The sequence below is a fragment of the Exophiala bonariae genome (genome assembly GCF_035927105.1).
Source record: "Exophiala bonariae strain CCFEE 5792 chromosome Unknown scaffold_8, whole genome shotgun sequence".
Taxonomy (NCBI): Eukaryota; Fungi; Ascomycota; class Eurotiomycetes; order Chaetothyriales; family Herpotrichiellaceae; genus Exophiala; species Exophiala bonariae.
This window is the reverse complement of record NW_027042483.1, coordinates 695,194-708,173: the sequence shown is the minus strand read 5'-3', so window position 1 is coordinate 708,173 and position 12,980 is coordinate 695,194. Positions and strand designations below refer to the sequence as shown.

The 12,980-nt window shown below is 49.5% G+C and overlaps 4 protein-coding genes across 4 annotated transcripts; 2 read left to right on the top strand and 2 right to left on the bottom strand.

Annotated features, from left to right (window-relative positions):
• Positions 1-3,815: 3,815 nt before the first annotated feature.
• Positions 3,816-4,316, bottom strand: LTR84_012689 (uncharacterized protein; the record flags this gene model as incomplete). The annotated part of the gene is made up of 3 exons (XM_064856206.1): positions 3,816-3,943; positions 4,060-4,187; positions 4,288-4,316. 3 exons carry the CDS (start codon positions 4,314-4,316, stop codon positions 3,816-3,818), a joined length of 285 nt encoding a protein of 94 aa, XP_064708106.1.
• Positions 4,317-6,722: 2,406 nt separating this feature from the next.
• Positions 6,723-8,558, top strand: LTR84_012688 (uncharacterized protein; the record flags this gene model as incomplete). The annotated part of the gene is made up of 8 exons (XM_064856205.1): positions 6,723-6,734; positions 6,837-7,213; positions 7,274-7,474; positions 7,541-7,658; positions 7,757-7,990; positions 8,077-8,252; positions 8,336-8,383; positions 8,441-8,558. The coding sequence occupies 8 exons, from the start codon at positions 6,723-6,725 to the stop codon at positions 8,556-8,558; spliced, it is 1,284 nt and encodes a 427-aa protein (XP_064708105.1).
• Positions 8,559-9,442: 884 nt separating this feature from the next.
• LTR84_012687 (uncharacterized protein) lies at positions 9,443-10,531 on the top strand (the record flags this gene model as incomplete). Its single annotated transcript, XM_064856204.1, has 1 exon — positions 9,443-10,531. One exon carries the CDS (start codon positions 9,443-9,445, stop codon positions 10,529-10,531), a length of 1,089 nt encoding a protein of 362 aa, XP_064708104.1.
• A 185-nt stretch (positions 10,532-10,716) lies between these two features.
• Positions 10,717-12,543, bottom strand: LTR84_012686 (uncharacterized protein; the record flags this gene model as incomplete). Its single annotated transcript, XM_064856203.1, has 2 exons — positions 10,717-11,824; positions 11,882-12,543. The coding sequence occupies 2 exons, from the start codon at positions 12,541-12,543 to the stop codon at positions 10,717-10,719; spliced, it is 1,770 nt and encodes a 589-aa protein (XP_064708103.1).
• Between the last annotated feature and the right edge of the window lie 437 nt (positions 12,544-12,980).

Here is a 12,980-nt window from a genome sequence, read left to right as displayed (position 1 = left end):
TTGGCCTTCACCAGTACCAGCAGGATTGAAGTCCATTGTGCAAAAAAATTAATTGGAGACAAGGATGGAGATAAGCAGAGGTGCATGCGGGTTAACACCGGAGAAACTTCGAAGCGGGAGCAAACATGCCAAGACTGGTCCTTTACCCAGAAGGCAGGAGCCAGCAGAGAAAGGACAATGCCAAATGACATCGAAGCGCAACAGGGCAGGAACGACTAACTGACGGAAAGTCCTCATCCACTTGCACTTGCACATCCTCATCCTCATCCCCATCTCCCTCAACAAGCCTGCGCTCTATCACCTCCACCACGAACAGCAATACTTAAATTGTACTCTTTTTCTTTGTCTTGCACACATTCTGCATCTTCATCCACCCTTCATTTCAACCCAATCATAAACATTCCTCCCCCTACCTCCCATTGAACCCAACTTCCTGCTGCCCCGCGAACTTCTCTCCCAGTCCGCCAGCTCCTCCCTGCTACACCATCTTCATCGATTCTCCAGAGCGAAAACTAGACCGCGTTGCATTTCGAGACACTTCCGACTACCATTAGACCCGATCTCACCTAAATCTACCCTTCTCTCCGAAAACAACCTGGTGCTCTCTGCTACCTCTGTTGTGCGCGCGCCAGAGCTTAACCCACGGGGTGCACCCTCTTCGATCAAACAGAACCATGCCGCTGTGCCTCATCAAGAGTTTTTCCAGACAGACATCTGTAATGTGACGTCCTGACCATTGTGTCCATATATTGCGATCTTAAACATCCTCTCCTGCACCTACACTGTGCTGCAACACGCCCACCTTACCAACTCTAACCCACTCCGTAACATAAGTCCTCTACAAATCACACACCACAAGAGATGGATTCTGCTGCCGACTCTCTGCTTGCTCTTTCCAATACTGCGGCCGCAATTGCTGCTCAAGACGACCCTCCCTCAGACGATGACCGCTCAAGCAGTCTTAGTGAGCTCGATGAAAATCTTGACGATGACAGTGATGGCCTCAACTCAGATCCTATCGTCGCCCTGGATGCTGACTCTGAGGCTGAAACTGAACGTTTACAAATTACTCCCGAAAATTTGGCAAGAAAAAAGCCCTTCGAGATCAGCCCGAGCAAATTGGCTCACAGACAAGATGTGGATATGAGACCAGAGATTGAAAGCCTCACCGAGAGCTCAATTACCTCCCCAATATCCTCCCATGCCGACTCGGATATCGATGGCGTTCTAAGTGATCCTCCCGAGGCCGACGAAGAACCAGACCCTGAGCCACAGGCCGAACCCGAGGTCGAGCAACCAACCTCTCCGAATAAAAGAAAAAGAGACGAGTCCGAATCTGAAGCAGAAGAGGCCCCTCGCTTACAACGGCGGAGGACAGGGTCGGTTGACACTGAACAAGAAAAATCAGAGCCCGAGAGCGACGCAGAGGATTCCCGCAGTCAGCCATCGAGGGAAGCAACTGTTGAGCCCGAACCAGGTCTTGAGGTTGCCGAACCTGATGATGATGAAGCGGAGGAGGAGCCTGGAGAGGAGCAGAAGGAGCCTGAAAAGGCCGATTCGAGTGAGGACTCGAAAGGCAAGACCAGAAGCAGATCCCGGCGAAAAGCCAAAGGCGATATAATTGAGGAGACACATGCCGACGGCGAGGAAGATGAACCCGAAGTCGCCGAAGATAGTGAAGCCGACGACAACGATGTGGACACCACCGCTAAGAGCGAGGAAGAACATGCGAATCGTATGGCAGCTATGGACGCGTTGGTGAGCTTAGAGAAGCATTTTGCAACGCTTCGAGACCGTCTCTATGATGAACGCATTGCTGCCATCAACCACGAGTTGAATCTCCTGGCTGCATCCCAACCTTCGCACCCTGAATTCATTCGACAGGTTGAAGCGGTTCACAGGCATCGTGACGAAAAGTTTGAGGTAGAACAGAAGCTATTGGTCTACAAGGTTGGCGCGTTGAAAAACAAAAGTGTGGCTGAACGCAGCCAAATCCACAGCCAATATTTTCAAACTGTGCGCGACATTCGAGAACGACACCTGGAGAGGCTTAGTGAGCATTTCTATCGAATTCAGAGGGATCGATTCAAGTCGGAGTCGGCTCCTAATTACACGATAAGCTTTCCAGAGCGACGGTCGCAACAAATACTTCAACAAACAGCATACAACAAGGAGGTTTCGATTCTGTCTGGTGTAGCCAAGTACGTTGGCTTCCCTGCTGCCCCGGAATTGACCCCAGCGAAACAAAAGGATTCGGATGAAGACATGCAGAAGATGGGTGTATGTATCTACGATGATGATGATTTTTGATTTCCAGCATTCTAACCTTGATTAGATACCACCAGTTGTACCCCGACCGGCAAGAACTATCCAGCGCCCAGCCCAGACTTCTGGATCAGCACAGATATCCGGACCACAGGCAGAAGAACAGTTCCTCGAACAAACACCATGGGCTAATCCTCAGCATCCAATTCATCGGCTTGCGATCAGTCGTCAGAACTCTAATCGATCACCTCCCAATCATGATGTCTTTTTGACACCAGCGAGCCAACAACACACCATTGAGAGTCTACAACCAACCGGTTCCGCCTCGACCATTGTTGATCCCTCGGCACAGCATTCATCGGTGGCAAACACACCGCACGATGGGCAAAGTAGTGCAACGAAAATCGAACACCAGTCCAACTCCAACAATATCCACAACTACCGGCTCCACACCGTCTCCCCATTGGATACTCGACGTCCCAATCCTAATCCTGTCCACCAGAATTCGTCAATCACGGATCATGTTGGTGACAACCAAGCACAATCCAAAGATGTTATCCGCGACATTGCATCATCACCTCTAAATGCTCGTGCGAACCTCAACATTGTTAATTCACCACCACGGGCGAACTCGACGCGGCCCGAGAAGGGAGGGCGGCTCGGGCATAATGACAGCCCATTCCGCAAGGACACTGCAATTGCGACAGGAATTGGTTCGACTGGAGTAAATATGGGTATGGGCAGGTTCAGCATCCGGTGAAGTTACGAGGATTCACAGTAATTCCAAATGTTGGATTTGATGGTTTCTTTGGAAAGATAATGGATGCAATGACGGAAGCAGCAAGACGATTTTTAGTTTATGGCATGAGCGCAATTGCATGGTAGATACGTCGTCAATATGTACACTATTCCCCCTTTTTTGAAAAGGACAGATGTTGATCAACTGAATGAATGAACACACACTACCTAGATACTTTCTGGTCGTCCATTTCATTCAGTAACCATCCATGGGCGAGTTGAGTAATTCCTTTCCACTAATTCCGGTTGTTCCTCAGCGCATTGGCCCTCCCACTCGCCAGGCACTCACTGGAACAGCAAACGAACGCCGTGAATACCATGCTGAAATCCACCTGCTACCCTCCCTGGAAACATATCGTACATGGGGTTTATTCAGAGAGGATGTTTTCAAAAAGTAATATGTAAGTATTCCGGTATCAAGAAATGTCTTGGTGAGTCAATCAGATGTGGCGTTTCTCATCCGTGCTGCCGAATGAGATTTTGCGTGATGTGTTGTGATGTGATGCTGAGGCGTGTGTATTCATGATGTTGAGGATGTGTTGATCGTGCTTCTAGTATCATCACTCTCTCGACCCGTCCGGCAGACGTTCCTCAGCACACGATGTCCTTGCTCCTATCCCTCCGGTCTTCGTGGTCGATCGATCAGTCGAGACGTGCGCGCGAAAGGAGATCCCAGAACACGAAGCCAAAGAAACGGGGGAAACGCCGCAAGGTCCCTTTGTACGGTCCTTTCTGGGTCCTCTCGTTCTGGATCACGACCTCATCCCGTTCACCTGGCCCTGCGGATTCTTCGGCGCAACCGTCTGGCTCGACTGTGGGGCGTCCGGCACGACGACGTCGTCGAAGGTGTCCTGGCCGACGGCGCGGATTGTGAATGCGACTAGATGGGAGGGTTAGCTATGTTGGTTCATTTCTAGTTGCTTTTGTATCCTCCCGTGAGATTTAGAGAGAGGTGTTGACCAGAGGGTGTGGAGCGTAGAATGGGAAGAGACGTACAGACGCCGAAAGCGAAGAGCATGATTCCTGTGCCTGTGAGGATGTTCTTCACCAGGTATGGTCGGCGGGCACGGATGAGGGCTGCGGATTGTCGGTAGTCGGAGTCGTAGTAGGACGAGCGTTTGAGTCTGCGGGGTTGACAGGTGGTTAGTAATGTAGAGCTCGAGTAAGGACCTTGCCGGGCAGGTGAGAGAGGATGTCGATGGACCGGGCTTGAGTTGGACTTACAGGCCGCGGAGTGGGAGGGTGGTGCGCATTGTGGGAGAGAGGGCAGGAGGGTTGGTGGATGTTGAGGTAGTCGCAGTCGGAAAGTGGCACAGAGAGGCGCGCTCGTAGAGAGATGGTCAGGAAAAGGACGCTGGTGAAGCTATAGACACTGGTGGACTTGAATGAGTGTCGTTGAGAACTTGTTGCATGATGATTCGAATTCGAGGTGAAGTGGAGAGATGCTCGGGATCTGCGTAATTTATTTATGTGTATTGTCCCATACTAGCTTTGTATCTAGGTATTTCACCTGCGGAAAGACCTCCAGCTGGAAAGCTCCATTCATTCCCATTCCCACCTGGGACCTCCGCCAACTGGACATTTACCATTATACACTGGCAATATTGATCTTGAGGCATAGAAGATACCTAGGTGGCTGGCTCTGGCTGGCAAAGTAAACGAATTTCTGTAGACTGGCCCTTCGGCTTCATGGCGCCGTCCCAGTAATTGTCAATCCCAGACAGAAACGAAACACTAAAAATACAGCTGAACAGTTCGACAGCACAACTTGAACCCGTGTCGTCCACCCTTGACGAAAATACAAGCAACGCGCGGGGTGTAAATCATCAAGAGTGAATGTGGTCAAGAACGAGCGGTTCAATGTCGTCTCGGAGATCTTCCATCACATCGTCGACGTCTGCCTGGCAGCAATTCGATTCAAGATGCTGCAAGAGCCCCGACAGCACATTGAAGTCCCGGTCGCACCCTAAACAGATATACGAAATTGGAAGGCTCCCATCTCTGACATAGTGCCTGCAGTTGTAGGCATCGCGCATCCACCAATCGATAAGGCTCTTCTGAACTCCGCTTTGGCAAGCCCCAGACTCCAGATGAATGAACATGGCGCCATTTTCCCGGAACTTTCTATAGCATCCAAAGCATTCAATGGTTTGAGGAAGATGTGTTCGCATGTGCTGTTTGGTGAAACAGGTCAGCGGATACGAATAGGTGAGCACAACCATAACATGTTTTAACCCACCTGCTGGAGATCATTTTCGGTGTTGAACACCCGATCGCATTCCTGGCATTGAGGCAAACGAGGTCTGTGACGAGAAGAGTTGTTCAAATGGGCCTGATATGCTTGAGGAGAGACGAAGAGCCATTCGCACTGTTCACACCATTCGCCACAATGCACAGCAGCGTGTCGGCAATGTTGAACAGCAGCATGTGATGTGTTAAAACTCCGTTGACATTCTTCACAGGTGTATTCCCCATCCTCTTCGTTGATTTTAAGAGCATTGGCGCGAGTTATATTGAGCTTTGGGTTTCACGTAGAGATCCTGTAATGGTACTGTGTGTTATTGAGACTTGACTGATCGAATGAGAATTGGTGATCGTGCCCTGGTAGAAGAAGAAGCACACCCTTGTGTATCCGGATTTCCACGTTGTTCTGTGGCATTCACGCCAAGCGCAAACACTGATATGTATAGGGTATGTTAGGTTAGCTGACATGCTGAAGCTCTGGAAATCACCCAACCTGTGTCGCTTGCCTGGGAGGTGGCCGCTAGGAGTCGCGGAATGCATGTAGCCAAAAGGATGACATCGATAGCAGCCTATCATGAATCGTTTTCACTCGTATTCTGAGGCTTCTATCCTTGCTAACCACCAACCAGTGATGGAACAAACGATCAGCTTGATGTTTTCCGTCCGTGCCGTGAAGTATATATCCGAAGTTGTCAAGACCCTTTGCCTCCAAGTATCTAATTAGGTTGGTACAGGGACTGGAGAACCGGCTTGCCACTACCTAGGTACCTAAGTACTTGGCCGGAGTCGGTGCCCCGGAAGTACGGAAAACGAGGCAAAGGGTAGCCTTGCGGTCCTGATTAACTACATCCTTCCAAGGCTGGTCATCCTTCTTTTTGATTATGGGTGTCCAGATTCGCTGAAGTCATACTTTATGTTGCTGTCTGGTGCGCTTATAATGGCCGCTGATCGATCCCTCAAAACCTGTCCAACAAGTTTTGGGTGATTCATGGCGCCTGAAGATCATGGGTGGCCTCACGGGCAGCCGTCAAGTTTCTCTTCTCATACTGTCAAATCTGACATTCATCTCTGCAAGCATCCGTCCCACGGCTTTTAGCATATAGTATTTTTGTTCATTCAAGGTATCCTGTCAACTTACGAAATGTTCGGTCAGGTTTCACACTTGGTATCTGCTACGTTGACATTGGTACAGCTTCGTCCAGGCTTCTTCAATCCAATCCGGATGAATTGTGCTGACACAGCGGAATTCGCGAGTCTAGGCAATAGGATGGATTGCAACGGGTGTGGTGTATAGACTGTACTTCCATCCTCTCAGCAAGTACCCGGGATCAAAGATTTTCCATGCCACCAATTTGGTTCGCATCTGGTTCGTCCTCCGTGGAGAGTGGGTGCACAAAGTCACAGCTCATCACGAGATGTACGGTCCCGTAAGTCAACATCCTTGAATGACCGAATGGTCTGGCTATACCGGATGGCTGGCTTTTAGCCATCGTTGCAAAGTAAACCGGGCTCATTCAAGATTTCATCAGATTGTGCGTGTTGGCCCAAATGAGCTCTCTTATGTCACGGAAGAGGCTTGGAACGATATTTATAAAACGCGGAAAGGCGAAGAACAATTGAAAAAGGCCTTTCCACAGACACCAAGCTTTCAACATGGATTGATGGATAATCCGTATGATGATCAGCAAGCGGTCTGCCGCAAGATTCTGGCATCAACGATCAATGACCAGGCTGTACGACGGAACGAGAATATCTTGCACAGTAACATCTCAGCGCTGCTAAAGCACCTGCAGCGCAAAGTGAGAGATAATGGGGGCAAAGCTGTTCTCGACATTGCCCACTGTTATGAATGTGTTGCCTTTGATATAATCGGCGATTTGTTCTCGGGGGAAACCTTCGGGTGCCTGTAAGTGCTTTTGACTCCAAATATACCAGCTGGGTGAGACTAAGTCATCTTGGATTGCAGCAAGGATCTGGAGCTTCCACCGTTGCATGGAGAACTCGTCCTGGGTCTCAAGCGACTTGCCATAGGTTGCGCATTTCAAACTAGTGCTTTGACACGATTCCTCTTCTTGAGGCGTGAAGCTCCACCACTTCCAGCAGTAACGGAGACTGAAAGACGCTTGAAACAGAGCAAGAAATCGTCTGAAAAGCGAAATGACAATATGTTAGTGTCTTCTTCCAACGTGGCTCCAGTATCCAGTTGTGGGTATTGAACCTGATTTGCATACAGATTGTCCCACGTGTTTGAGGACGTAAATCGACCAAATGGTATCGACCGAAAGTTAGCTACACGTCTGGCCGCTGATTCCATCATCGGTGGGTTTGATACGATAGCAATTGCCATGGTTGTGAGTACCATAACGTCCACAGATCAACCAACTGTCATTTTCCGTCATCAATCCTTTGCAAATGTCTTATGAACTGACAAAAAGTCCTTAATCGATAGGGAACGACATATTTCTTGGTACAAAATCCGTCTAAATTAGCAACGGTCACAGCTGAGATCCGCTCGAAGCTGAAAAGCAAGAGTGATATCACCCTCGCAAATGTCAATTCATTACGTTATCTCAACGCCGTCTTCACAGAGGGTTTGAGATTATGGCCTCCTGGTCCGGAGACATTGAGGAGAATCACAAATGCTCAAGGAAATATCATAAATGGTGATCTCATACCACCAAAGGTGAGAGATACTGATGCTGCGACCTTGTCCTACTTGGCTAGTTACAGAACCTACCAACAAGTCAATTCTCTAACTTTGGAAACCAGACCTTAGTTGGTGTCTACCATTGGACAGCAGGTCGATATTCCCGAGCTTGGAAGGATGCAGAAGCTTTCGTCCCCGAACGTTGGCTGGAAGAAGGCATGAATGGGAAGTATGCAAACGATCAACGCGGAGTGATCAATTCTTTCCAAGCAGGTCCTCGAAACTGTCCTGGCCAAGCGTATGTTGTCCCATCTTGATATTTCTCGGACGCCACCACCTACTCATGGAACATATATGGCTAACTTGTTTCCGAACATGTAGGTTGGCCAATGCCGAATTCCGTCTGGTCCTCGTAACACTCCTTTGGCAGTATGTCCCAAGATTCTCCCGACTTGCCTTATCGAGCTGACCGTTATTGCCATATAGCTTTGATATTGCTGCCGCAGAACATCAGCTTCCGGATTGGTCTAAGACGAAGATATTCGGTCTCGTCGCCAATAAGCAGCCTCTAATGGTCAAGATCACACCTCGCTCCGAGATTTAATGAAGGACCAAATGGTGCAGGGGGAGTATGGAGGAAAACATTCGAGGTGAAGTTCTTTCACCTTATTTTTGAGAAAACAAACATCGACTTTGTGATCGACTTCACGTTCTTCATCTGAGAGCCACCCACCCATCAAGGGACATTGCAGTGTTGGACGTCTGCAAGTTCTTCAATGAGATCGACTGCCTTTTGATCTCAAACCGCTCAACATCCCTGGGTATATTGAAACAAAATCCTCCAGTGACCACGACCAAGATTAGTATCCCGGACTCGACCTCAAAGTACTGATTCAGGCTTATCAAGCTTTTCCACAATCAAAGGGTAAGGTACTATGTACCAGACAGCATTTTAAACTTTTGGTCTATGTCATGACGTTGCCTGTGCTCCAAACTCTCACCCCTGTTTCCAATCAAATAACACAAAATGCGAAACGCTACCTCTGGAAAACCTCACTGATGTCAATCGCCCCATAACATTTCTTCTGGAACAAACGTACCTCATTCACGACATGAATTGTCATCGCCTGCTGCAGCTCAATTGGTCTAAGGCTCCATCAAACCTTGTCAATGGAGAATTGAAAAAATAATGGTCCACAACTTAGACCCTCAAGCAACAATAAATGTGGATCGAGAGACCCCGATTTTTCTACCTCGGCAGGAATGCTTCTATCTCCGGGTCAATCATGTAGATCAATGAAAGTATATTTTCGGACGCCACTCCTTCGTCATTGTTCTTGGAGAATATATATCTGATATATGTGATCTACACTGTAAAGTCTCTTGCCCATCTTCACGATTTTCTTCCAAAAGAAAAGCAGCCAAATACCTGAGAGTCTCCTTCTACAACACCCCTAACTACATACACACAAAACCCAGTGCCAAAAAATGTCAACCGACTACAAATTCCAAGGATGGCTCGGCATGGACGCCAACTCGGCGAAGGGCGAGATGGTGTGGAAGCAATTCGAACCGAAGCCATTTGACGAGGCCGAGGACATCGACATTCAGATCACACACTGCGGCATTTGCGGGTCGGACCTGCACACGCTGCGCTCCGGCTGGGGTGCGACAAGCTACCCGGTATGCGTGGGTCACGAGATCGTCGGGCACGTCGTGCGCGTTGGCTCAAAGGTCAAGGGCATCAAGGTCGGCGACCGCGTCGGCGTCGGCGCGCAGTCGTACGCGTGTGAGAACCGCAACGGCGACTGCGAGATGTGCGCCGACGACTGGGCGCCGTACTGCCCGCACAACGTCGGCACGTACGCCTCGAAATGGCAGGACGGCAGCAAATCCATGGGCGGTTATGCCGACTACTGGCGTGGACACAGCAGCTGCGTGATCAAGATCCCCGACGAGATCTCCTCGGAACACGCCGCGCCCATGCTGTGCGGCGGTATCACGACGTGTAAGCCACTGTTCGAGCACGGCGCCGGCCCTGGCAAGAGGGTGGGCATCATCGGCATCGGCGGGCTGGGCCACTTCGGCATCCTCGGCGCCAAAGCACTGGGGTGCGAGCAGATCGTGGCGATCTCACGGTCGAGCGCCAAGAAAGAGGACGCACTGAAGATGGGCGCCACGGGCTTCATCGCCACAGACGAGGACAAGGACTGGGTCAGCAAGCACGGCAACTCACTGGACCTGATCGTCTCGACGGTCTCGAGTCCTAAGCTACCCCTTGAGCAATATCTGCGCTTACTGCGTATTCATGGCAAGTTCGTCCAGGTCGGTGCCCCGGAGGACAAGTTGCCTGCTGTCTCGGCATTCAGCCTCATCGGCAGACATGTTTCGATCGCCGGTAGTATGATCGGTTCGCCCAATGACATCAGGAAGATGTTGGACTTGTTTGTCAAGAAGGATATTCGCACTTGGAATAACAACTACTCCATGCAGGATGCGAATAAGGCGTTGCAAGACTTTGAGGCCGGGAAGCCGAGATATCGCTTCGTATTGGTCAACGAGAAACATCTCAAGTAAAAGAGGGCTTCATCGGTCGTGGGAAGGAATGAATGGTAGCGTGGATCTGGCAGTGGCACACGTCAGTAACAAGGATTGGAGTAAAATGGTTTGAGAATATAGTTGAGTTGAGTAGACGACTTACATAATTCGCTGAATGATTTGTCACCCTAGATCGTGTGTGACTATATAACCAAAGTTTCCTGTTACTCCTGCGCTACTTTCTCCGCCATCTTGCCATTATCACTGTCGACAGATTTTTGCCCTCCAACTTCTTGCTCCACCACCTTCTTCTTCCCGTCCATCTTTTTCCACTCCACAGCCAAAACACCGAGAATCATAGCGGCACTAAGCCCGGCAGCCAAGAGGAAAACCCGAGTTAACGCATTGCTGTATGCGTCAATAACTATTGGAAGTTGGTTCTCTGGCACAGAGGTGTGAAGGTCTGTGGCCCCTGTATTGACAATCGTGGTGGCATCAAGGCCACCAATGCCGGACAAGTCGCGGACAAGACGATTTGAGAAAATGGTTTGACCCACGGCGATGAAGATAGAGCCCCCAAGCTGCTGCATGAAGAACATAAGCGCCATGCCCAAGGGGACGTCCGCACGTGACAGGACATTCTGAGCTGGTAACATTGATGTCTGGAACCCAAACCCGATGCCACAACCGTAGAGAACCTGGTAACCGAAGTAGGCGCTCGGACTCGAAGCTGCAGAAAGCGTGGAGAGCATGCCGGCGCCAGTCGAGCAGAGGATTACACTGATAAACATTGCTGGTATGTAGTACCCGATCTTCTGGGTTGCGACCGCGCTGACGATCCCGATGACGATGAAAGTCAGGATCAACGGCAGGGTATACGTGCCAGACTTGGTCGCTGAGAGACTTTTGGCTGCTTGGAACCATATTGTTAGGTAGTAGATGGCGGACATCATGCTTCCGGCGATGAGGAGCATGAAAAACATGCTACCTGCCATAGAACGGTTCAAAACAACTCGCATTGGGGCCATGGCGGTCTCAGGTGTCAGGATTTCCACTATTATGAAGCAGATGAACAGAACAGCGAATGTGACGAGGAGGCCGATGATCTTCGGATTTGACCATGAGTACGTGGTTCCTGCCCATTGAAGAGCCAGAGTTAGGCACACTATCGATGGGATGAAGAAGAATACCCCAATCGGATCAAGCCGTTTGATCTGGTTGAAAATGCTGAGCTTCTCCCTCTTGGGCGCCTCGATGTGCAAGAAAAAGAAGATCACAAGCATCGTGACACCACCAATCGGAAGGTTGATGTAAAAACACCATCGCCAGGAGCTATATTTGTTAGATGTTGCCGTAGAGTTTTAGGAGGTTGGAAAAGATTCAACTCACACATGGTCAGTGAAAGCACCACCGGCGATAGGTCCCAGGACGGACGAGACTCCAAATACCAGGCCGAAAAATGATGTGAACACAGGTCGCTTGCGGAGAGGGACGAGTGGAAGTATGATCATGGTCCCACCAGAATAAACGCCGGCAGACGCCAGACCAGCAATAGCACGTCCGATGATAAAAGATGTGGAATTCGGTGCAGCACCGCATATTGCTGAACCCACCTCAAACAGCGCGACTGAAGCTAGGAAGGTCCATTTCGTGGAGTAGAGCTGATAAACACGTCCAGAGATTAGCATAAAACAGGCAGCGGTTAACATGTAACCACTGCCATACCAACCAATATCCTGTATGGAATCGAACTCATCCGTGATCCGCGGAATGGCGGCTGCGATAATTAGTCGATCCTGTTGAATCACAATTTTGTAAGCTGAGCGTTCCTTGTTTGAAGAAGGTTGATCTGTGAGAGATGGAGTACTGACCAATCCGACAAGGAAAAATGACATATACATGGCAATCATAATAGACAAAAACTTGATCGATTTGGGCTTGTAGTTCTTTTCAGCATCTTCATATTCATCGACTGGGTCGAGAGATTGTGCCTTCTCGGAAGTGGTCATCTCTGTCACATTATCCATACTGGGCGAGGCTGTAGGAGACATTTTAGAGGTTTTGATATATTTGAAAGTTGTGCTCATGTGCCCATGTTATGCTGAGGGCACGCAGTCTTATATGCTGATAGATAGCATCTCATAACAACACATCGCCTACCTAGATAGATAGCCATGACTAGTAGTGATCGTTTTCGGTTGATATTGTGTAGTCATTTTCGGTCTTTCCCAATCCCCGACTCAGGGCTAGGAATCACCTCTGGTCGAGATGAAGCACATGATCCATGGAGCATGAAACGGCATGTCTTCCTCTGTCATGTCTCAGGTCGTTACCATATTCGTCAGGCAGCAGACTTGAGAAAAATGGCAGATTTGATCAGATGTTTTTGGATGTAAGACCAACGTTGGAAGTGGCCGTCGGTATCGGGCTGACTTCGGCTCAACGTGCGTTCCATAGTTCGGACCTTTGATAAAGCCCGAGGCGGCCT